Source organism: Vanessa atalanta, chromosome 21 (assembly GCF_905147765.1).
Source record: "Vanessa atalanta chromosome 21, ilVanAtal1.2, whole genome shotgun sequence".
Lineage (NCBI taxonomy): Eukaryota > Metazoa > Arthropoda > Insecta > Lepidoptera > Nymphalidae > Vanessa > Vanessa atalanta.
In genome coordinates this window covers 7,093,316-7,120,726 of record NC_061891.1, presented here as the reverse complement: position 1 = coordinate 7,120,726, position 27,411 = coordinate 7,093,316, and the positions used below count along the sequence as shown (strand labels likewise).

At 30.8% G+C, this 27,411-nt stretch overlaps 1 protein-coding gene across 2 annotated transcripts in view; it reads left to right on the top strand.

The window, feature by feature from the left end:
* LOC125072493 (protein goliath) overlaps nt 1-27,411 on the top strand; it is an 86,335-nt gene that overhangs the window by 33,530 nt on the left and 25,394 nt on the right. For both annotated transcript variants that reach the window (XM_047683148.1, XM_047683147.1), the window contains exon 2: nt 9,469-10,108. In XM_047683148.1, coding sequence (XP_047539104.1) covers nt 9,905-10,108 — 204 coding nt within the window. In that variant the 5' untranslated portion in view covers nt 9,469-9,904. The remainder of the gene's footprint in view (nt 1-9,468; nt 10,109-27,411) is intronic.

Here is a 27,411-nt window from a genome sequence, read left to right as displayed (position 1 = left end):
AAGAACTACTTAGTACATATTCATGACTATTTAATATTACCCGTTGTTAGCACGTCCTTTTTGTAATTAGTTAACTTTCTTACTACCTTACAATTTATTTTTGAATTAACATCATTAAATGTTGTTTTTAAACCTTTATCTATAATGAAAACTATAAGATCTTGATCGATAATAGACGCTTTCAAAAGACTTCTATTATCATAAAACGTAATCTATTTTCACGGTCATTACCTTTGTTATTTAAGGTTTAAAGATATGTCGATTCATTGTCAATGACATTCCAAAACGTTCCAAGTTCGTAGCCTTCAGCTTATAGCGTTGCCTTCAGCCTGAAGTTCACGATCCAGTCACGCGAGGGAAACGCCCAAAGAGCGACTCTTTGAACCGAGAATGAGGATTCGTATTATCGATGTTTGTAGTTTATTTTCATTATTTATATACATCGAGTAAAATTATAAACTGAACATATTCGGAATTCAAAATAAAACATGTTCTTATTAATACAATGAATGGTCTATGAGGGTACCAGTATCAGTAAATCAAAGGAAAGTATAGCCTATAACCTGTTAGATAAATAACAACTAACAAAAATGAGCACTGTATAATATTTGGGTATTAAACTGCAAATAAATATTAATTATAAATCTTATCAGTAAATGTTACATTTGAAGTTCATAGTAATTTGCAAGTAAGAAAGAAGTAACAAAAAGTCTAAGTCCAATGTCGATAACGTGCATGTCACATCACTAAAGCAACGAAAGACCATTAAAGCCCGCGAAGGACAGGCCTCGCTCAGTCATGGTCGTAAAGTAACCTTCGACAAAGCAAAACAAATATACATTATTTCCTATTATAACAAAGTCATTTTAAGTGAAAGTTCACTTTAACATTTAATGTGTACTGAGTCACGCACTTTAAGTATGCAATGGTTACTATCTTATTGCCTAAATTTATTTTAATAGTATTATCATTATCTTAGTTTAGTTGTACCACTTTCTACCAAAAATTTTAATGATTTTTTTACGTTGAATTACATCAAAGACTCGAACTGGATAATGTATAGGTAAACTTGAATTTGCGGATCAAAATACAAATTATATTTCTCATCGAAGTAGGCTTTTACAAGAACTTACAACGTAATTTTACAGGATTATAATTAACTAGCTGAGTTTGCGGGTTTACCCGCGCGAAATTTACTAAAGTTTACCTATGGACCTGCACCCTTTTTTGCTCTTTCAAAGGATGACTTACAAAAAGCCTATATCCTTCTCAAAACCTCAAACTATCTCTGTATTAAATTTCATCTAAATCTGTTCAGCGGTTTATGCCTAAAGATGTAACAGACAGAGCTACTTTCATTTTGTATAAGAAGAACAAGAAATTAAGTTACTTCTCCTTTCTGCAGTGCTGGACTTACCAAGATCAACCAATATTACGGACGATATTTTTTTTCAGTGACACATCATATGTTGAATCCGGCACTGCTTTTCCGCCTCATCATTAACAAAATATCCTTAAAATAGGATTATGTTGAATTTTAACACTTTCCAAAGTAGAATCATTGCAGGAGTTTTCGCAATGCCCTTGTGTTATTAAGTCCTCATTGTATTTCTGACACATAGTAGTAGTAGTAATTAGTATTTAAATAAAATCTATTTTGATTTTTAACATTGTCCTTTTAACAAACTGATTTCTTCATAGAATAATAGCTGAATGAGCGTATGCACCAAATCGAACAAAAAACAACTGTAAATTTATACGAAGGGGAAGCCCGGCTGTGTCTATCTAAAACAGTATTAACTCAATACAAGATCTGTACTACATACAATAACATAAAAAAAAAAACTAATATTTATATTGAGTAATAGTATGCGGTACACTATTTCGATGCAAAATATATAAGCTTATAATAGCTGTTCTTTGATCGGATTTATCAAATAGATAAACTTTACAACAGATTAAAAACCCATTACATAGTTTATGATATAATCATTTGCATGTAAATATTTAATCAGAAGAGCGATGGAAGTACATACTAGTGAACCGCAAAATAAAACCACGAAATATTCTAAAAGTCATATGCGACATTCGACTATAACAATTGTAAAAAGAGATATCAAAAGGAATCAAAATTGTGTATCACCGTAATTCGGCTTGCTGCATTTCATAAGTAAGATTGAAGTCTTACAGAATACCTCTGCTGAAATACCTAGAATAATAGAACAAATATGAGAATTTCTTGCCGTTTCTTGAAAAGGTGGTAGAGTTAAAATATTGACGATTCAAAAATTATTTATTATAAAGTTCACTTCAATCAAATAAATAGAACATTGTAACTAACATAACTGTATTTTTAGATGTTGAAAAAGAGTAACTACTGAGTTTCTTGCCGGTTTTTCTCGGTAGAATCTACATTCCGAACCGGTGGTAGCTTCACTTAATATAGTTTGTTAAATGACGATTCAAAAGTGCTTGTAATAGCCTACTTGAATAAAGTATTTTTTGATTTGATAACTTATTATTATATCTAACTTGTATTTATTTGGTTAGAATAGATAATATATTTCTATAGAAGGCATGTAAGAATTCTAACGTACAGTACTTAATATAGTTGTAAAATTACTACTCAAAAGTGCATGTAAAAGCCTACTTGAATAAAGTATATTTTGATTAAAAAAATATTTGATATTTTTAATCGAAATTCGCCCATAAAAAATAATCTCTAAGAATCGTGCCTGAAAAAAAAAAATGTTATATATAAAAATACTAAAAAATAGGACAATAGAAATAACTTAAATATTTTATAATATTAGAAACTCAAAATTATGTAAGTATTTGATCAAGAAATTAAAAAAATATATATATATACATATATTATCACATATAAATGATAATATAAACCATGTTATGAGGGCAACTAAGCCATATTATCTAGAGTTTGCCTCACAAATAAGGAATGCAGATAAAGAAATATATCATTCCTTGGAATTCCGCATGTTCTACTACAAAACCGTAAAGCAGAGACACTCCATATTGTAAATTATCTAGGGAAACCAATCATATTCATTTATATTAAAAATGACCTATCCGTTATTTCACCGCTAAGCCTAAATACCCATATATATATATATATATATATATATATATATTGTTGTGTTTAAATTTAAACGGCGAATAAGTAGGTGTTTCTACAGGCCGTAACATCTTAGACCATCCACCCCGTCTTTGCATTTCTTGAGGATGATGTTCACAAGACCAATTTTAGACAAGGTGGAAATTTCCAACAGAGACTTAGTTGTGGGTGCAGTAATTAACAATCTGTTAATATCTCAATACAATTAAAGTGACAGCCCTTAACGTATTAACAAAACCACGCGTCGTGGTACACTGCAGGGAATTTGCATTCGTTTGTTATTTACTTAATAATATTGTGTTCGCTTTTGTTGCTTTCCTATAATGTTCCGAGTTCCATCTGCCTTTTTTTTTATCTGAGGTCTATATAAATATATGTTCGGGTTGGCAAAGATGCATTTTCCAACCTCTCACTTTCCTCGGGGCGATCTTACTTGCCCGTAGAAATTTTAAGACTTTTATACTTTTTCCAAGACACGATGTCAGATCAGTCTTAGGTATAAAATCTGTGTCCTTCCTTGGGTCCTTGCTTTATTTATGTTAAATCTAATCAAATTCGGTTTAGTGGTTTGGTCGTGAAAACGTAACAGACAGTCAGTCAGTCAGACAGTTCCTTTAGCATTTATATTATTAGTATAGATAAATAAATTATAATATTAAAAGCATACAGTTCTAGGAACTTTATTTCCTTACAATTAAAATCAATGCTATCTAGAACAATTAGTGCATGCATGTATCACTGTAGCGATAGGTATTAATTACAAAAGCTATTCGTTTTACAGAAATAAATTTGCGGTTTTCACGAGAATAACATGCGGGACATTTTACATTTATATTATTTGTTATTCGGTCTTGTATTGTTTTAAGAGTATTATAATTTTTTATAGGAATTTAAAAATAATAATAAAACATATCTATAACAAAAGACGGTCTTGGCCATATTTCTATCAGACAACCCATGGATTCGAATATTTTTAAATTGAAATTTATTAGGGTTGTGGTTTTATTTATACATACAACAATACATCAAAATTAATGACTATGTAGCTGTAGGTTAGTACTGTCAACTTAATGCGGACACTTGGTTGTTACTGAAGGATTTCTGATAAAAACCCATTAATTGGGTGTGTAAACCTCGAGGGCGCTACTGTTGATTCAATAAAGATTTTTCACTGCCGTTTTAATTATACATATATCATTTATTTCTTTCTGCTTCATAAATAAATTCGATATTAATTCGTGTATATCTACGGAACCAATACATTTAATTAAATTGCACGCTCTAGTGCCTTATCAGTTATATAATGATCTTTATGTACACATCCCAGTGTGCGCGGAAGTGTCGTGAACACGACATTGCTAACGAATTAATTTCGTAATCACGTTACAAGGAATGGGTACATCGAATTTCCTTGGTTAATTACGAAGCTGATAAAATATCATATAAGTTCAGATAAACCTGTGCCGTGATCTGGTGTGGACTGTATTTAAAGTGATCTATATATCTTAGTTCTTCCAGTTAGCGTACGACTCTTTAGGTATTGTTTTGATATCATTAATAAGAGGTAACGTTGCTTTATAATAAACATTTGTAGACATTTTGTGCCAATCGTTATATTGAAATTTGTTACGTTTTGTTTTCGTACAATGAAGTTCAGTGACCTTTGCTATTAAAATATTTAAATATATGAACATTTTAACTATTTTGTTTTAAAATTACGATGCATAAACCTTGTATAATATGTTTATACAGTTGGATTTTTTGTGTTAGTGTTTAAGCCAAACCCTGCGAACGTCTTGTCTGTGTATTAATACTAATAAGTCATAACTATAATAATAATAGCGATCAGCTGTACGGAAGAGACTTATGGTTCGACAGCGCCATCTATCGACGAAATTATGTTTATACCAACTTTCATAGTGATCCGTCAATGTGTCAAAGATAATTAATCTCAGATATTTTACTTGGTGATATGGCTTTGTGCAAGCCTGGGTAGAACAAGCCACTCATCATTCTCCCGCCAAACAAATGTACTTATTATCGATGTGTTCCGGTTTGAAGTGAGTGAACCAGTGTAATTACAGGCACGAGGAACATAAAATCTTTGTTACCAAGGTGTAAGGATTAGTTAATATTTCTAACAGTGCAGATGTTTACGGACGGTGGTGAGTTGTTCAACCACCTATCTGTACCTACCTACCTATATTTATACCATAAATATATATTATAAAAATAAAACCAGATAAACCGACATCCATTGTATAAATTTAACGGGTTTAATACATTCGGTAAAAATATAAATTAATAATAAAAAATGGTAAATAAAACGATTGTACATGTTTAAATAAATATGTATATTTTTTCAATCGTGTGTTATCATTACGTTTCAGATTTCATTTGTTTTCTTTATCATTCGCGATAAGTAACATAAAAATGTATTTAGACGAATGGTAAACAAGGTCTCATGGTAATATTTTTAATCTGTAATTATTGATATCTAATCGAAATACTTATTTTTAATTAATAAGATGAATTTATAATAATGAATATATTCGTTTCAATTATACTCATACCATATAGAATATAATATTAAGTATCCATAAATAAATCAAAAGTAAAAAAAAGTAAAGAACGGCAAAGAGTTTTTTTTTTTAAATTATGAATTTTAAAAAAATACCATGGTATTTCGACTTTCGACGATTATTTCATTTTTTTTTAAACATAGTCGTGTTTCTTTACCATGCACGAAAGTAATACATTAAAAAATGTTTCAATTGTCTATTAGGTACGATTGAAATAAAACGGAAGACTGGCGTATTTCGCTTTATTCGCAAATGGATACTATTTAAAATATTGATTGAACTGATGACCGGAAATGTAAACGATGTAAAAAAAAAGTTATTTGTAAATTTTGATACTTTTTTTTATGGTTTTTATTTGTGCCAAAAAAGGCACAGATTATTTCGCCAATGTCACGTGCGAAATTTTGATAACATTCTTTTTCCAAGTTTTGTTCGAATAATATTTCTATTTAATAAAAAAAAGGTTATTATCGTTGAAGGTTGGAGTAATTCTACTGTTTTTTTTTAATTCTAGAATCGTGACATTTCGTAGTCTGCCAGCTAAGATCGTGATGTCTAATGTTTTTCAAACATGTAGCAAGCGAATTACAACATATGATATACGTAACTATTCACTACGAAAATTTATTTTTATAAATGCAATTTACATTTTTATATATAAAATCATACCTTACGTGTGTCGCATAGCTTCAAAACTGCTTAAGAGATTTTTTTGGAATAATTTTATTGTAATTTTGTTTTAATTTTAAATTTTAAATAGACAGACGGCAAACAGGCCAACGGATGGTAAGTGGTCATCACTGCCCATATGCAGTGTATTGCAAATTGGCGGTAAAATATATGATAAGTGGGTGGTACCTACACAGACAGGCTTGCACAAAGCTCTACCAACAAGAAGTTCTTATCGAACCGATAGATAGCGTTGTTTGGATATATATATACATATATTTCAAATAGTATATTTGTCTAAATATAATATGTGTTTTTCTCTTAAATAAAATATTTATTTACGAAGTAAGGTAATTTAAAGTATTTATCGACTTATTAACAATAACTCTAACTAATTTACTTTATTTATCGAGGAATGCTCGATATGTTTCGGAATGACTCGGCTCTTATCACGTCACTGACTTTGATCCGCATTAGTAATAATAATATTAAAACACTCACGGTTCATTAGTAGCATTGCTCATAAAGTCTTCAATTGTTTAAATGAAAAAGTAATAATGGTGCTTTTGTGTCAGGTCACACGGGTTCCTTGGTCATGCAAATAACAGACACCAAATATTTCTGCGGTCATTTAGATGATGTACAATTTAATTTTTTATTTTTTATTTAGTTTGAGCTATGTACTTTATTTTGCGCAAATCTTAATCGAACGACCAACTAGAAAAAATAGTGGCTAGCTTATACGGCTACTGATTTGAGGTTCCGATTGCAAATCCCCAAGTCACGTGAGTTTTATGTCAAGAAATACTGGAAGTTTAGTACGTTGACGGTATTGCCTTGCTCTAGAAAATTTATGAACCGTTTGAGAAAAGTACAGATTTTTCTGTGTGCACGCACACATGTTTGCCGGCACGATAGTAACTGTCTTTGTATTATATATTAGCCGCCGTAACCAAATAAATGTATTTTGGTTACGATCACAAAATTAAATACCGTGATACGATCTAGACTGCTTTGTCTCGATTTGAGTCATAAAATTGTAAAAAAAAAAACAAAATCTAAGTTGAAATGTGAAAATCTTTCGTTATCGCTAGTCGTGAACGGAGGCGTTATCACAATTTCATGATTCACAATATTATTAAGAATTTTTATAGAACTGCGGTCGATGGCCGGAAGTCAACGACCTTAAGTTTATTTAGGTATGGACTATACGCATTCATATTACGTATGACCTAGTTCTTTTTTTTTCAGATATTTCTTATAGTGTATTTGCTCGTCGATTTTATAGTTTATTGTATTGTGATATTTTGAAACACTTTTACGGTGTTCTATTTAAAACATGTATGTATGTATTTATAATACATCTCGTGATCGATGTTAAACCTACACGTGGTAGATGAGAATTGCTACGTGTATCTACCAAACCGCATTAGGGCAACGTGGTGGTAAACTCCTAAACCTTCTCAAAAGGGAAAGGCGGGAACCCCAACGTGGGGCGTTAAAAAATTGTTATTTTACTTTTTATATAATATGTAACATACAAACCTGTGTTATTGAAGCCATTTAATGTATATTTGTTTACTATTCCTATAAATACTATAATATATTTAAATTGATTGATTTATTTACAATAAACATTATCAGCCTTACTTATAATATAGATTTTTCTGTTTGTCTTATTTTGACCTTTATTAAAACAGTTAAACCGATCACCCCATTAATAAAATTTATATGTAAAGACGTAAACTTTGTATTTCAGAGTTACTGAATATCGATTGTAATTGTTATTTGTATACGAGTTAGCGACATTATCTCAATAGTATTTACGAGATGAGCAGTCATAAACGTGCTCATAGATACTATTTACTACTGTTTAGCGTTTACGTCAGCTGTTTTGATGTTGTCGTGTTTGAATTTGAACCAACATTAAAAAAGGAGAAGTTCTTAATCCGTCTATATATAAAATGTATGGTGTATAATATTTTTGTTTATGAACTAATTTCGATGATATTTTATGCGCTGGGTTATAATTTCGTCCCAAATTAGTGTAATTTGACATTGTTTAATTTTTATTAGAAGCGTAAATTCGGGCAAATATAATTTACAAGTTATTAAAATAAAGGTGAATATTCGCTGTCCGTATCTGGTTTTATATACCTTCGCTAATTGTGATTATTTTTCATACCATCGAACTTTACCACGAAAATCCTTTAAAATTTTAAAACCAAACATTATTATTTTTTAATTTTATTTATTTTTAAATGTATGTTTAGAAAACAAAAGAAAGATGTGTAGTCTCTTTGAAGTGGCACGATTGTATAAGTCTTTATGTAAACATCACATTTGGCATGGGGCACGGAAAAAAAGCACTAAACATCGTTCAACATTTAAGTACGGCATCGATTTTGTTATGATTGAACATATGCTACTGAGAATTTCGTCGGCCCGACACGATGTTCGAACCCAGGACCATAATCTGCGGCTTTATTAGCTAAAATCAATCGTTGCTATAAGGGTAGAGAACTGGAGGCCCCGGTTGAAAACCTCAGTGGTTCTATTGGATTTTTCTATTGACACCGATACTAGCTTATTAAATGTAAATATTTTATATGTATTTTAAATTCAAAGTGGGCTAATGCGTTATCGTGAGAAGTTTAGCATGTTGGAAAGATTTTAACAATTTAGTATTTATATTAGACACGATAAATACAGATATACGCTTATCGCTTAAAGAGAGTCCTTTGAGTATAAATTAAAAGAAACACGTGTATATAATGTAAAGGAAAAGCCCATAAATGTCCCAATGCGGTTCGTTAAAAGGTTAAGAGAGTATCCCACTATGCCGCTCCAAAGCCGGTTCGTTGAGCGTCGTACACAGATGATTTGCTTCACTACGGAATACGAATTGAAACACTTGATAACTTTCATTTATATAACGATTGGGGATTTTCTTTTTATTATAAATTAAAAAAAAAACCTCGTATTAGAAATATTCTCATAATTTATTTTATAATATATTCTTGCGTTACTAATAAATTGCGCAAGGTGATGCAATTAATACAATGTCCGTATTCTTTGTTACAGTTACCGGCAGCAGCAAAGTACCTCGCTGGGTATGGAGCGGCAGTCGACTTCAAAACTAATGATCTGATCATATAGCGAAGATAAATGCGGGAGGCTGCGTCGCATATGATATTATGACGATAACTCTCGCATACATAATATAACAGTTAAAACAAGCTGGAGTCATCAAAAATTTTATTTTTGTTGCGAGCCGGTTTTGTTAAATTTCGCGAGTGATAACGATAACACGTCACGTTCTTAACTAAATCCGTTGCGTCTGTTTTCGTTAAACGATAGCGAAAGATAAAGTTGCTTTCGTTTTAGTTTCATACGGTAGAAGATCACGTTCGAACGACGACGTGCTTAACGCGCTTATCATCCGAATACATCGCCGGAGTGACTACGAGTGTAGTGTTTATTATTTTCAATATTCGAATGTGCGATTTTGTTTATTAAAATGCGCGTAGGAGATTTCTGGTCAAGACTGGCAACACTCGGCTGGTTTGTCAGCTTCGTGGGATGTCACACACCGGGCAGCGAGCTCGAGTCTGTCAGATACGGACCGACTGACGACAGATTTGGAGGCGATATATACACAGTCGCTAAAATTAATATTACTTATGAGGACGAACATGGAGAGCTATACACAGACACATCAGAGGTAAGAATTAAAATAATTTATTTTCTATATCTTTAGCCTAATGTAGAATTTGAGTACAGCAAGTGTTGCTATATTTTAATCAATGAGATCATTTGCATTACGATACGTTCTACAATAATTAAATTATTTATTCTTATTGAATTCATTTTACTTAAATATAAGAATGAAAAATTAATAATAGAGTAATTGCTTTTGTGAAAGTATCTTCAACTACAAAAGGGAAACAAAGAAGTAGTATTTTTCTAGAAAAAAAATTAAAGTGTTGTCAATGGTAACAATTTTGAATCAAAAACTATTCAATCAATATTACATAATTATATAAAAGTTTATCTTAAATTCGACCCTAGAATTTTACTACTTAGGTAATAATAGTAGAGTTTCTACCAAACAAGTTTCATTCTAAAATATCTACCGACCGATCTAGAAGTAATTTCAAGTGATAAATTTCTTTAGTAATAACTTTGTCACAATATAAACAAAGTTTGAGTAATACCAATTACTCCATTGTTTGTAATAATGACTCAACCTGTTACAAATTACTAAACAAATACATATATCTATAAAAATATTAAAAATGCGAAAGTAACTGTTCATCTGTTGCTCTTATCGCCAAACCACTGAATCGATTTTGATGAAATTCAGCAAGCAGGCTTGAACCCCATAGACTTATTTTATGCCTAATGTCTACGACATACCTCTAAAACGTAAGCGAAACCGCACAAAAAGTAGTAACAACATACAATTTATTAACATAGTGATATTCTTTACGACGTCGTAAGCGGAAAGTTAAAATGGTTATTTATTGACGTTACTCCGATCGACGTCGCTTACAAAATGACCAGTTGGCGGGCGGGAATTTCAGTAATCAGTACGAATGTGTATCCCCACTCTAATTAAGCCTGTATATTTGTAGCGATCACCTACGATGTTTTATAAGCCTAGAATTGTGTTTTTCTTTTATTTACATTAAAAAAAAAATCTATGCTTATTTATGTCTAACCCTTCTAGGCGACGCCTAATATACGGACAATACGTCTTTGAAGAATCGATAGAAATATAGATATGGATAATATTAATTACAGAGCGACTCATCTGTGTTATATTAAATATGTGTGCAAATAAAGTAGTGCTTCTGTCATAATGTAATTCACTTCGTATCTCACCCGTGATAAAATGTTGACAATATATTTAAGGTGTTACGCTATTTTGATACGTGTAAGTTACTATAGTCAGTGTCGCATTTTGAAATTTCACGCACGTGTTCTGCGGTGAGTTCCGAGTTTCTTATTACAGAATAGCTCAAAAGATAACATGTAAGACTTTATCTACATGTATTTTTGCAAGAACGATATTTTGTCAGGTTGAAATGTATAAGTTTGGTATAGCGATCATAATTCATCAGTCCTTGCTTAATGCGTTTAATAATAAAAAAAAGATCTTCCAATTTCAAATCCCGATTAGATGAGTTTTGTGAGCGTAAACGTGAAGTTTCGCGGGCGACCCACTAGTCAATGATGCAAAATATATGCGTAGTCCGATCTCACAAACTTTTAACTACTTGAACGAATATGGCGGCTTAACATAATAAAGCGTAATAACAACATATGAAGACAAGACAAACTTGTCACTTAAAATCAGGTTTTAATTACACATAACTATAATAATAATAATAACTTATTAATAACTTACGATATACATACATACATGAATTACATTTTTTTATTTGAATTTTTTTATTAATATTTTTAATTACGTATTATCTATAAATAGTTTTAAAACTAATATTCATTCTGAAATCATTTTAATTGTGTCCGAGCTCTTTATATAAATTATGAACTCGTCGGAGTTTGTTCGAACTCGAACCTACTATGACGGATTAAAAACGACATCCACTGGGATATCTTGGACTTCTAATTCTTTAATAGAAAAACACATCGAATATTAAATACTGAAAATGATAACACAACCTGTTTCACGACCTTGATGAATGGGAACTTAGCTGGTAATATTATCTTATACGTATGTAGGTTTTGAGTGTATATGTTAGAATTAACAATTTAAAACATACATACATACAGTCTTAGATAAAGCGACATTGTACTTTATTTAAACATAGTAATCAATAAAAGGTCGTATGTGCGACTTCAATTCAAATTCAATATACTAATGTCTAAAATGATAAGTTTTTTTTGGTAGGTTTGGTAGTGGTAGGGGTTTGTGTAAGCCGGTATACTTACTTCGTATTTTTGTGTTTCTATTTGAATGGTGAGAGAGACTATGGCAAAAGGGAAATAACATCTTAGTTTCAAGTTTATTCTTAAATAATTATTCTACAAAAAAAAAACTATTATTTTGAAGGTAAACCGTAATACGTCATGTATTTGGAAAAATAATTTACAAAAGTAATTTAATGTATAGTATACATTGTTATTTTAATATAAACAAAATAATTAATAGGTAAAATATTTATAGGTATTTCTACGTCATGTAGTAATAGAAAAATCATTTACAAAATTTGATCTTGTACAATGCATATTGTTACTGTGTAAACGATTAATAAATTACTTAAAATGATTACATTTTTCTAATCGAATTAAACCGAACTATTTATTAAAATTTCTCGAATATATATATAATTATTATTAATAGCACAATTTATTATAACGCAAACAATTAACACATTTTTCTTTCTTTCAACTTTCTCTCGTTTCGTACAAATTGTTAATTGAAACATTGTTGTAAGATTTGAGCGACTGCCTAAGATTTTAATTTCATCTTTCTAATATATAATAGAAATAAATAGCTAAAACAAATATAATAAAAAAGTACATTAAAATTTAAACTTTTGTTATATATATATATGTATATATTAATAATATAAATGCAAAAGTATGTCTGTCTGTCTGTTACGCTTTTACTGAAACGAATTTGGTATAAAGTTTGAACGAAACCCAAGGTAAGACATAGATTACTTTTTTATACCTAACACCAGACGATAAACACCTCAAAAGCTAGCGATGTACAGGCGACCTGAATATATATAATATTTACATGTAAGTTACAAGCTTTGTATGATTCTGAATTATGATTATAGTCACTAAGACAGACCAAGCAATTGTTTTATTAATTAAGTTCGACACTGGAAATCTCTATCAAGAGTTAATTAATAATAAAATAACTGAAACGGACATATAAGTGTTATATGCTATGAGTGATATCTAAATTCGTACAACAGGTTTTGAAATAACATTTCTGGTGTATACATGGTGATAATTATTAGTCATACCCAATTTAAAATGCTATAACCGGTTTTATTGTTATAGTCCCTTAGCAAAATACAAATAAAGAAATAATAAATAATTATATTAAAATAATAATAATAGAATACGAAGAAAATAGTTTAAATCAACTCTTAGAACGTTACTATATAATTAAGTATTACATTGGGCACAGGACGAGTTACTAGGGGAACAGTTTACATAAGGGGGTAAGGGTAATACGATTATTTTTTAATGCCTATTTTATTTAAAGAATTATTTTTGTATTGACACAAATGTAACTTCGAAACTTACCCTTTACCCCTTTAAAAGAAGTCTTCATAGACAATTCTACCGCCCAAACAAACACCAATCGTTTCTTGAATACAGTAATCGGTAAGTAAGTAATTTGGAGTCTTCATAGTAATTTTCGATAGGTTTGTTTTTGTTCAACTACTCTATTTGATCTGTTCTTAGTAAAGTGTATATAATTTACAATTTTCCCTTAAAATAATGTTTTCGGAATCGAATGGTATTTTATTGTAATTCATATTACACAACTAGGAAGAGACACGGTATCCTAAATTGAGGATTCAGGTCAATTTATGAATATGCACTATATATATTTTTTTAAAATAATTTATTGACCACCACAAAGTAAACGGAACAAAAGGCGGACTTAATGCCTGAAGGCATACTCCGCCAGGCCACCTTTAGGTTAAACAGAAAACCATGAAGTCGTGCGTATTTTTTGTTTGGGTCAAATAAATATATTTTTAATTTATTACTAGAAGACACCATATTTATTTATCAATCCTTATATCAGCTGTAGATGGTAGATGGCTACCGGCAGTATATAAAAAAATAATTGTAAAAATAATTTATAGCACTCAAAAATAATGTACCTTTGTACCAGTGAAATCATTCTTAGAATTGGATTATTAGTTATGTAGATTACCGCCTACATACAAACAAATTTTACGTCTTTATAATATTAGTATAGATTAACAATATTTATAGTACTAAAGCAACAAACAAGGTAGAACTAAAAATATATATAATAAATACATATTTGTATAGAATTTTGTTTACTAAAATTTTCGATATCTCGTCCCGAAGTCAACGATCCTCGTGTGCGACTTTGGCAAATTTCCAACCGCGCGTAAGCGAGCAACTATGGCACTCGTTAATAACAATAAAACATAATTTAAACTTCAAACTAACTGACAATTTCCGATTATTTAATATCTGTATCTTATAGTGCTTGCTGATTTTAATCATTATAGCGCGTCGAGACACTGAAAATGTTTAGCTAGAAAAATGGGAAAAACCGTTAAAAAGTTTTTTTCGAAGAGGTTTACTACATAAAAACATTTTTTTATACTAACGATTTACTAACGAAGATGTCCCAGCAGATTCCGACTACGGATTTCATTCTCAAGGGAACCTAGATAATTGTGTGTGACCAACCACAAATGTATTATTTATCACCTCTCTCATAAACTATTATGACGGCAAATCCGACACGACCGGGAAGCGTCAAGACGCAGGACTAACAGCTTTTCTAGGCATGTATTTGCATACACTGCCAACTTGCTAACCCAATAAGTATTTATTGGCCTGACCCAGGCAATAAAGGGCTTTGGAAACTACAGCCTTATAGACACTAGACTAACGAGGCGACTACTAATAAACTTTTTGAATCGGAATAGTAATACACTGAATCTATGAGTCAGTATATCTTTAGTACACCTTCGGATGTATACAAGGTATTATGTATATATATAATCAACAGCTATACAACGTCTTCGTCTCAACGAAGATAGTTTTCAATTGTTGTGAATGTTTTGTCCGTATTGTTTATAGGTGTCATTTTATTTTTACAGTATTATATGTTATATATATATGTATATTAATCATATATAAATAATATTAGATTAATATTGCCAATGGACAAAATGTTTAGGTAGATTAATGAAAAGGTAGGTGATTAGTGCCGAGATGGCCCAGTGGTTAGAACGCGTACATCTTAACCGATGATTGCAGGTTCAAACCCAGGCAAGCACCTCATTTCAGTCATTTCATGTGCTCAATTTTGTGTTTATACATCTTGTGCTCGGCGGTGAAGCAAAACATCGTGAGAAAACATGTATGTGTCTATTGTATGTGTAAATTCTGCCACTTGTTAATCCGCCAACCCGCATTGGAGCAGCGTGGTGGAATATTATAACCTTCCCCACAAAGAGAGAGGAGTACTTAAACCAGCAGTGAGAAACCAGCAGGAGGACTAAAACCAGGAGTGGGAAATTTACAGGCTATCGTGTGAGTGCCAGACGTATTTGCATAAAGCCTTACGTCTCTCTTAAAATTAAGAATTAAGTAAATTAACCTAAAATTTTTGACATTCGCTTGACTATAATATTAACAGATCGACTGTTAATATTATTTTCTCAATTCTGATAAACTTATAGTTGATTGATTGACAGGTATATGAATGATAATTGTATAACCGGAATACAGATATGTTAATGATAACCATAATTAATAAACGACCAACTGAAGTTCGTTATTTAGCTTTACAATACGAAATTAAGAATAAATCGATAATATTGTTATTGGTGTTTACTATGGTCTATAGTGAAGTAAGGTGGGCTCGCCTAGCAGGTTTCTCCTTCCGATTATACGTACTGCGCCTGTCCTCCACTTCAAGTTTATTGACCCCCGTATCAGAATCAAAGCAATGGCTACATGAAGCTTGGATAGTTGTTCCAAACAGACAAAACTTCAAAATTGAGTTTATTGTCGATCACTTAATCAAATCAAATTAGGTGATAGACGGTCGCACTGCAAAATAATTGAAAAAAAAAAGGGCCAACTTTATTATCTTGGTATACGTGACAGCTACGCTTGACGCTCGACGAACGTCATACTAATTTACTAGTGTGCGTGTACTTAGTGGCTAAATCTTGGGCACTATTTGTTTCGACGTGTTCTCAGCTTTGACAGTCTATGTAGACATAAGAATAATCAAAGCAATTCATTTGTTTAAACAATTGAAGATCTTAAATCGTGAAACCCAATTATGAATGCATTAGTGTTTTCTGTATCGCTGTTATTGGTTTTTTGTAGTAGGTTTTTCTTATCATCTCCTAGTAGGATAGTGAGAGGGTGGAATAATAATATGCGATTTAATAGTAAGTGGTACTTAAGTTCGTAAACATTATCGTATCGTACTATTTGCGAAACATCAATAACCATATTGTTAACATCGTAGGCAACTTTTGTTCTATAATATATATTTTTTATACATACTAAGGATATTCTTATATAACTATCATTAAAATACAAAGAAGGGAAAAGTGTAAATACTATATATATATAGTAAGGGATCTTTTTAAAAGTTTGGTTTACCTATATGAATGTTCCTTAATTTGTTGTGGAATTCAAATACAGTTGTGATTTAGACTGGCGTGAAGGTATCGGTATAATATTATCACCGGACAGGGTTACATGACTGCCACTGGTCCTAAAAGGGTCTAATCTTAAAGGTCAGACATGAGACCCAGTAGCCGCATCTACCGATTGCAGCAATGGGAAAACCGAGGCCAGTACCCAGACTGACTATAGGGCAGTAGCATTAAACCACTTTCTTTGTACATAAAAAGGTAGACATAGAAAGAAAATATATGAATTAAAATTCAAGCATTATCTTATTAATGAAATGCCTATGACGTCAGTTGTATACGCCTTTTACATAAAAACGATTGTCCATTTTTAGATGGGAATGTTAAACAATAATTTCTTTGTTTAGTTTAGGCCCTTTTCACACAGCGCGATAAAATAAAAGCCATCGAGTTACCTGCTTTCACATGTTATTTTGTTTGGGGGAAAGTATGCGAGTTTTAACCATTTACGAATACAATATCCAAAAATATAAAATCTATTTCTTTTTTGTCGTAAATTTACTACTAGTGTACGTAAGCATTTCGCGAATACGTGTAGGTACGCATGCGCTATCGGTTATTAACGCTTTGGTGATTAGTGTACTACTTTCGTTTTTTTAATCGCGTTATATGTCAATAAATAATCTAGAAAATACAATGAAACATTATCGAGGTCAAGTTATTAAAAACATATAAAATTATCTATTATATTTTTGAGTGCACGTCACACAGAAAATAGATTATTTTAATAAAGCTCATCATAAAATCGTACGCGTACAATAAAGTACCTTTGTATATAAAAAAAAAAGTTTTTGTTCTTAAGAATGATAATTATACAAAGGGGTCTAAAAATTAACATATATTATCTATCTGACTTATAAACTCTGACTATATAAAAGATATATTGATAGGCATTAAGACCCAAAAAAAAATCCATCAGTTCAATCATGATAAGAAGATATGCCTACTAACGGACAACCTGCGTACAAATATTTTTAAATACTTTTTTTTATAACATACTTCACTAAAAGAAAAAAAAAATACACTAACTTTATAATTTAATTTTTTTTATGTATTGTAACATTGTCACATAGCGACCTATTCAGAGTAGAGCACACCTCACACACTCAGACGCGTCGCGAGGCGTGCAAAACATGTTGTTAATTAACACTATTATAAATTAAATAAATAATATTTATATAATGTATAATTAGTTATTGTAATATTAGTATTATTTAATAAGTTGCTAATTGTAGGTTCAATGATTATATAATAATATAAAATTAAAGGTGATTTTACACATAACACTTCACACGTGACCTTGCTTAGTCAGAGATCGGAGTCGGCATTCGATTTAATGAATAATTATTTTGTAACAATTACTCATTGTTTTAAACATTCAATTGTTACTGAACATTGAAACTTTAAACAATTGTAGTGCTGTATAGTGATAATCTTATACTTTTTATCAGAAAGATGTTTCGCCTTGACATAAACTTCTAAACGAGATGTTGAAATGTAACTACCCTCCGACATCATCGAGGCGGATGGTTGCCAAGGTCACAATTAAAATAAACTTGTATCTAATTAGGATACAAGATCGATTTTATTTAAATTGATTACATTTAAAAATGTATTGTGTCGTTTTTCTTTCTTGAATATAAGTATTTTGTGCTAGTGTTTTGCTAGAGGCGCTCGTGAACGAAAAACTTATCGTTGCAGTTCAGTATAGAGAAACGGATGATGATGAATGAACGAACGAGTACGTATAATGAAGTTTTAATTAAATTTAAATTAATCATCACTTCGAATTGTTTTTACTGAAAATAACCGGCAAGAAACTCAGTAGTAACTTTTTTAAAACAATAAAAATATAGGTTGTAGTTTTTTTAAAAAATGCCTGTCAATTTCATACCTAAGTTCGATGTTTATTACTTAGCTCGATGTGTCACGTTTCGTTCGTGATAAATGATTGTGAGAATAAAAGTGTTACTTTACCTTTAAACTAAATAAGCTTCGTACGGAATAAAAAATACTCTGTATAATATATAACCCAATTAAAAAAAAAACATAAATACCAACCTTTTTGAAAGACATATCAGTAGAATACAACTATCCAACAAATGTCGCCCTAATAATTATAAAATTCTAAGCCAAGTACAGTTGTAAGTAAATAAAAACTTAAATGGAACTCTAACATAACCACTTAAGGGCATCGTAACTTGATGTTAATGTTAAGCAATAATTTAATCCCAGTGAAAGGTGAATAACATATATTATGTCAGTTTGCCCTTCAAGGGAACTTGCGCTTAAGTTGATAACTTACGCAATAGATTATGTGAGAAAATTATGAAATTAAAAGATTGGTGTGAAAATCTATGTATACAACATACATCTATGTCTTTATATGTATATTAAAGTTTGTTTAGTATATACCATTCATTGCTCCGTGAAAAGTAAGAGAGAATTCATTCTATTCAGATCCGTTGAAAGTCCGGTTATGACATTAATAAACGATTCGTTTCTATTTGAACAACTTCTAATTGACGCATCCACCACAGTATTTGTTACATTTACCCTCGAAGTCAATTTTACTATCGGCAAAAACGAATCCTTTCTAGAACATCGTATAGTAACAGCTTGTAAACGTCTTACTGTTGGGATAACGCCTCCTCTCCTCGAGACGAGAATGTTTGAGTTTATTCCATCATGCACATTGAGGCATATTTCATAATATGACGTGAGATGAGTCACATACGTGTGTGAATACTAGTAGTGTTTGTCGGTACTGTAACCATTAGTGGAAGAGACTCGAACCAATGGTTGAGATGGCTTTATCCCGTCTATTTAATGGTTGTCTTTTGATCCGAGGAAATAAAGAAAATAACAACATTCGCCAATCGAGTACCGCCTCAAGAAGAGAGTTGACATGGTGCCTCAGGCTTAAATAATTATCATGCACTCAATGAACCCAAATCAATGGCAAGCGAATGATGAGGATTCGTATTGATATTTTTTATGAAATTTAAAATATAATTTTGATCTTGACCGCAATCTAAACGGATACGTTAAGATGTGGTCGATGGAACGAGCTAACCTATAAATGCCGATTCATAAGTAGGTTTATAAGTACCCCGAAGGCGGAAATACAGAAGCCGGCACGGAATTTCATAACTTGTGCTGTGTGCGTTATCAAGCTGTTGGCAAAGCGCTTGGTTTGTTGGATGATATCCTGCAGCGCGTCTAGTACTCCGGTTATAGAAATAGATAAGTTCAAAGAGCTCTTTTGCAGTGTGCATATATAATTACTAAAAATTATCTCATACGTCAGTCAGTCTTATACGTCATTATATTATTAATTTTATCTTTTTAAATTTCTGTATTTTTTTTTTATTTACAGCACAGTTTTTATCTATATGTATCAGATATTATACATCAGATTATTTGAAACAATAATTTTTATGCCGTGAAGAAAATTCTTTATCTTTTTTTATCGGTATTGTATTAATTTTTTATGTATTAAATTGAGATTTTTGTTGATATCTTAAATATTTCTTATTCGTATCATAGCATAGTCTGTCTTATTACCAAAGTAATTAAAAATAAAACAGCCTGATATTGATAATGCACAAGATTTATAAACCGAAACCAACAGCTGCTGTTACCGATTCTATTTTAAGTCGAGAACAATTTTAAACTGTACTTTTAATTAACTTTATTGGTCGTCGGTTAACTGAGCTGGTCTGTAATTGATAATCTAAATTTAGCCCAGGGAATACCACCCTGATACTTATTTAAGGTTTGCTTCAATTTTAGTTGGTGTTTGTTAGAGACTAAATCTGAGAGCATTGGGCGTACATGAATAATTTATTTTGACCTGCATTCATTAAGGTTTAACTAAGCCTTAATAATAATAACAGATAATAATATAAGTATCAAAATAAAATAAAGTAAAGGTTATGACGGTGTAGCCATTTTGGTATGAGTACTATAACTAATGTAAACGTAAAAATATGGATTATTACTTCGGGACAACAAATACACTGTTGGGTTATTTTCAACAATAGAGCTCTTTTGGACGTTTTTTTAATAAAAATGTAATTCTTACAATGTCATCTCAGTTCGAGCAACAAATATGTAATTTATTAAGAAGAATTTTAATATAGAAGAAGATTAATTTTGTTATTTTAAATAAGAGCCAACATTGAAATGAATCACTGGCGTTTTTGTAATAAAAAGTAATTGAATAGAAATTGTAGTCTAATACGTGATATAATCTACTTCTATGCCAAATTTATTTTTGAATTCGTTCAACCATTTGGGCACGATGGTTTGACACACATCCAAACGTAGAAATATTTTCAATTATTTAATTCTTCAGAGATTTTTTCCGATATTTAAATATGTTTGAGTATATCATTTAAAAGGAGAGTTCTTAGCCCAGCTGTGGACATTTACAGGCTTTTCCTTTACACAGGTATACTTTTATTATTTGCAATTAAAGTCAGTTTATTATATAGAAAACGTTTTCATAATTTTTGTATCAATCATATATAATACCTAGTTAGCTGAACCTGCGGCTTTACCTGCACGAACTTTTACCCCCCTTAGGGGATGGGTTTCGTAACCTGCCAAATATAAAGTTGGTATGTGTTATACTTTCTGAGATTTCATGATTAATCAGTGAGTGGTATTTCACTTTTATAATATGTATATATATATATAGTTAAGGTATGCCTTCACCTCATAGCCTATTAATAAAATTTACGACAAAAATAAGTAATGTAGGTTTACCGACTACGGATAGTCGGTCAAATGTTTCGTAAAAAATTTAAATATTTCACCTTATACGAATGCTTGGCAAATAACCAACAAAATTTAAATTTTCGTCGTGTTTAAATATGACTGAATTATTTTTGGTATTTCAAAGTTCTTCAATAAGCCAAAGTAATGGTTCTAATTTTAAATTATCCATTAAATATTACGAGGATTTGTGCCAATGCTAGCACCTGAATATAACCACTATAAAAAACCACAATCGCGACGACTACCGTTCCCGCCTCCAAAGACAAAAACTTTACTAATTCTGAGTTGATAACAATTATTTTCATAACAAATATATTTCGTAAAATCTATTTCTATGTACACATACAAAACAAGACTCACAAAAATACTGCGGTAAGTACCTACTGAGTCAAATAGTAATTGTGACTGGACTTTAACTTTTGAGCTGATTTGTGTAATAATAAGTTTTATATGATTTTATTCCTATATTTTTTCCATTGGCTCACAGTTGCTCGTACCTTTTTAATTTATGCACAATTCAAGAAGAGACAATCAAATAGACCACCTGATGGTAAGCGGTAGTTGTATTCGCCTGTAATCACAGCAGTACATATAATTGATGTTTAGCGGTAGAAAATTTGTTGTTACTATATAGACGAGTACCCAGACGCACAAATTACTACCAACTATAAGAAAACACTCTATAATTTGTACGTTACTATCAAGCAATGAAGGTCTGTCTACAGTAAAGACTTATCGCTCCCTACCGTTTTAATTGAATTGTTTGCGTTCACAATAACAAATGAAAACGTCTACACTCTAGATGCTGCTAATAATAAAATGCCATACTTATTTACACAAATACAAACCGTAATGTGAACGTATAACGTCTGTAATTGCTTGTTATATTTATTTCACGGTTCGATTGCGTGATATTAGGTATGGTGTACACCGCGTATCGGTTCGCGAATAATACCGTTTTCACATTATACGATTGTAATTGACATCTCTAAACTGTTATATAATTATGTAGGGTAATTAAGATGTTTTACTTAAATTGAATATGAGATATTTTGTAAATTATGATAAGGCTGTTTTGTAACAAAATCGTTTTTTGTTTGTCTGGTATTTTATTAAAATTTATTGGTTAAGTTTCGGAAAAACGGATGATACATATTGTCCTTAGGTTTTTAAAATTGTTCAGAATTGTAAACATTATTCGAACGGAGCTTATCATTTTGCAAATTTATTCTTGTAATTGGATAAAGGGTTTCTTGATTTTCATGGAAAATAATTATTTAGTTTTTAAATATTATTATTTTAGTATATAATATTATTTTTACCGTCATTGTAAATTTCAAAAATGTAATTAAGTAAGCTATTATTACTACGTATTATTGATATAATAATTACCCAATCCATTTCACAGCATAGGTGTCGTTTCTTACAATATTGGATTTACGGATATATAGTTAAATGCATTAAACGATTGAACATGCCTCTGACCCAATCACGTGGTGTCTTAGCCACAATACGATTGGTTTCGCCAATATTAACTCACAAGGAAAAAAATATTTAGTGCTTAGTTCTTCCACGTAGTCAATGCAAAAAAAACAAAATAATCAGTTAAGGGTAAGGGAAAAATTTGCTTGATGCCCATGGTGATGATTAGTATACAGGATATTTTCGCTTACGGGAACATTGTCTGATGTTATCCTTCATATTTGTCGTGTCGGTACCGTCTCGTCGTCGCCTTGTTTAAAAACTTATATTACCCGGTTCCTTCGTACGTACGTAAGTGAGTCAGCACGCATTTTCATATGTCACCGAAGTTCACGTTGTTATTACGATTACGCTGTAGTTGAATATTAAAAGATTTGGATTTGGTTCAACAAAAACATTTACACACACACATATATATATATATATATATATATAAATATATTGTTAAAATTATATTCCATCTGATACAGTACAGTCGAAGTCTTGGTGACATTTGAATATGTATACTATGTAAAGCTGAAGAGTTTGTCTTGGGATCTTACTAGCTTCCTAGCTACTAGGAGTCATACGTTACATATTCCATTTATTGTAAAATTGTTATAATAACATCATGGTCTACAGTCACAACATTGCGGTTAAAGTGCGAAGCAGTTATTTAGTAGTCTATGCCAATATTATAAATTTGAAATTCTGTCTATCTTTTCGTCTATCTGATGCTCATTCACGGCCGAACCACTGAACTAAACTTGCTGTTAAAATCAGCTTAAAACCCGAGGAAAAACATAGACAACCAAATTTCAACAAATTCGCTTCATTTTCAATTCTGTTAAGCCGTGAAAGCGTAACAAACAGACAGACAGGAGTTACTATCGCATTTATAATATTAGTATAGATATGATTATATGTATACTAATAAAAGGAGTTTTTATTGTGTTCCCAATATTACAAAAACCACTAAGTAATTATAAAAAAAAACTTGTATTATAAAATATAACGCGTTTAATCGAAGTTCACTTCATGCAACTTTTCTCAACCCAAATGTCGAATTTAATTTCAAATAAAGTTTCACAATAAATAAATTATTCACCAAGTAGCTGCGCTTCGTAGTTTAATTCGCTTTAAAATTAGACCATAGACGTGACAACTGTTAATTTAGTATTCTTGTTTAGAAGTCATATTTATCTTTGTCCTACAAAATGCTATCTTCAATATTATAAGTACGAAAGTACTGTCTCTATGTTTGTTAACTATCACAAACAAACAATTGAATCGTAATGGAATTTGACTTAGAGGTAAATTGGCATATGTATTAGGATACACTGCATATAAATTACGGGATTAGCATATAAATTAGTAAAATTTTGCACGTAAATTACGGAAAAATACAGGAAGTAGGGGAATTTGCTGCGCAAGGAACAACTACGTTCGTTCCGCGATTTCGCTCCTGCAATTAGTGATACTCTTACGTCGCTTTTTAATTCGAAAACTACCTTCATGAAAGTCTAAATGGACAAACTAACAAATAAACTTCTACATATCGAATAGTATGGATTAAGTGATTTTGTTAAAGATAGTTTGAAGGTTGTCCACCGTTAGTAGAAACTAAAACGGAATAACCAACGTTGTGATGTAGCGATAGAAAATCGGATGAGTGGGTAGTCCTACCAAGTTTACCTTTTGTTGGCTTGACTAATGTAAAAATTTAATTTAATTATCTTGCTTGTTTGTTGTCCTTAAATAAATGCCTCTATAAAATTTATCTTTCATATTTTCTTTTCACATTGTTTGATCCTTTTCTTGACCAATATTTATGTAGACCACACATTTATTAAATGCGAACTGCTTGTATCTGTTCAGTTGGTATTTGTGGTTTTAGACAAAATGAAAAAAAAAAGGTTTTTGTATTAAATAATTCTAAAAGATTAGGTGTGCAAGAAACAGGTTTTGAAAAAAAAACAAAATCATAATATTCCATCCAGTAGTTTTGAAAGAACCATTATTTTTAAATTCTGAAGAAAATTCTGCTCACTGGCAACACTTTCGTAATTGCCCCAGTTCAGAAACATCGTAGATTCGATTATTTATTGCAACGATATTTTTTTAAAACCTCAAAATTGCTATTGACAAATATATAATTGACAATGTTTTAAAACCAAAGGTAAGACAAAGTATATTTTTATTTATCACAATTCTCTGTGAATATAAAACGTTGACATAACCAGAGGTCTGAGAGCTCTAATCTATCCAGGCACTTATAAGATTTTCATGAGCTGAATTTGCGTTAAAAATCCTCTATCTAAACTAATTGTGGAAGAAAACATCGCGTGCAAATTTCATGGATCAGACGATTTTCTTATAAGACTTATTACATATATATTTATATTTGTATATATGTAACATTACAATTATAAGCACTATGTATACTGTAACTATTTTCAATTCATAGTATATATTTAAGGAGTTAATATTAATAATTCTTACGTTATTTATTAATAAAAACTATAAATACTGAAATAATGCGAATACAACCAGCCAATCTCAGTTTAACTATAAAAATACTAACCTAACCTAACCGAAAGATTATAAACTATTGAAACTTTATGCGTTTTATTTTATATTGAAATATGCTTTTATTTCATAACCGAGAGCATGTAATAACAGGAACTGTATAACATGAACATATTACAGAACAAAACCTTCTTCATAACGTCTAGGTTATACCTAGTACAGTATTTTTTTTTATAAAATATGTTTTTTTACAGATAACTACTAGTCTGTGACCTTGTACAGATTTTTTTCTGATTTTCTGATTCTATCATTTTAAAGATGAAAATATTACTGTGGTTACTGCTTCTCTCTGTTTAGTAGTATTATTGTAATCTCTTTTTGTATGATGCAAACTAGTTCCTGAGACTAGCGCGTTCAATCTAACAAATTGTCTCAATAATATTAATTAAAAATAGATATAGCAATAAACATAATTATCCCAACTTCCTTACTAATATTATAAATACAAACGTAAGTCTCAAATAGCGGACGAAGCCGCAGGCGATAATTAGGTTATAATCAATTATGTAATAAATTTTCCGCGATAATAGCCAGAACAATCATCCATTTTAGTACCGATTTACTAGCTCCATGCTAATAAATAACACCGTTAAGCGTTATATAACATTTCTATGTAAATTGTGCGATTTTTAGTGTACTTTTTTATATAAAACAGCGTTAACGTCGTGTCGAGGCTTTTCTGAACGTCAACGTATAAGGAAGCGGAAGGGTTTATGCCCGATTAGTAGTGCGCTCGCGGCGAGCGGCCGAGACCGCAATACTGATGCTAAGGAATAGTACTCACGAACTTAATATACATAAAAAAATAATACTCGGAAATTGATTTCAAAATAAACTAGATATGTCATAATCATAAAATTAAAGAAAACTAATTTAAAGTATAACTCAAAACTATTATAACTGAAATAAACAGCGTAACTTAAGTTTTTTTTTTTTTTCATTTTAGAAACGTTCTACTCACACGTTACAATCAGAATCGTTGCTTCTTTGATATTTTTTTGCGCGATAAGAGGTATAACTTAAAAATATATGTGTACTCACCCTAACATCAACAAGTTTTGTTAACGCTGTACCAAACCAAAGCGATTTCATTGTACCGGCGTGCTATAACTGGTTGCTATGTAAACAACCTTTGATATTACAATACGTAATAAGACCTTATTCCGTTAATAATACGAATTAATCTCGAAATTAGTAGTGAATGAGAAAGTCGAACGTTTTCATTGATTTATAGTTGTTACAAAAAAATCAAACAGCGAATTAAATTACGTAGTGTTTGTTGTTAACGTTATGTGTAGTTAGTTTTGAGACTTGACGCCGACCGCTTCCTATTGAATTTGGTAGACACGTATTATGGAGATGGTTTTTATATCATATATATCTTGTGCTAGATGGCGCTGTCTGTTGCTATACTATAGGACGTGACAAGCGTGTATTAATTATTCCTGTTAAAACATAAATGGGGACGAATTCGTTAAGATTTAATAACACGAATGCTTTATGAATGATAAGATAACTTAGGAATAATAAAAACAATATCAGACTATTTTATTCATAGACAAAAAATAGATATCAATTATTTATTTGAAATACCATCGGCATATTCACAAAGACAATGCAATCAAAAGTACACGAACCGATGTAGTGTGATACACCACTACGATATTTACAACACTGTAATAAAAATAAAATATAAATAAATTGTATTTATTATTATTGCAACATTTTTATTGAGACGATGATTGTT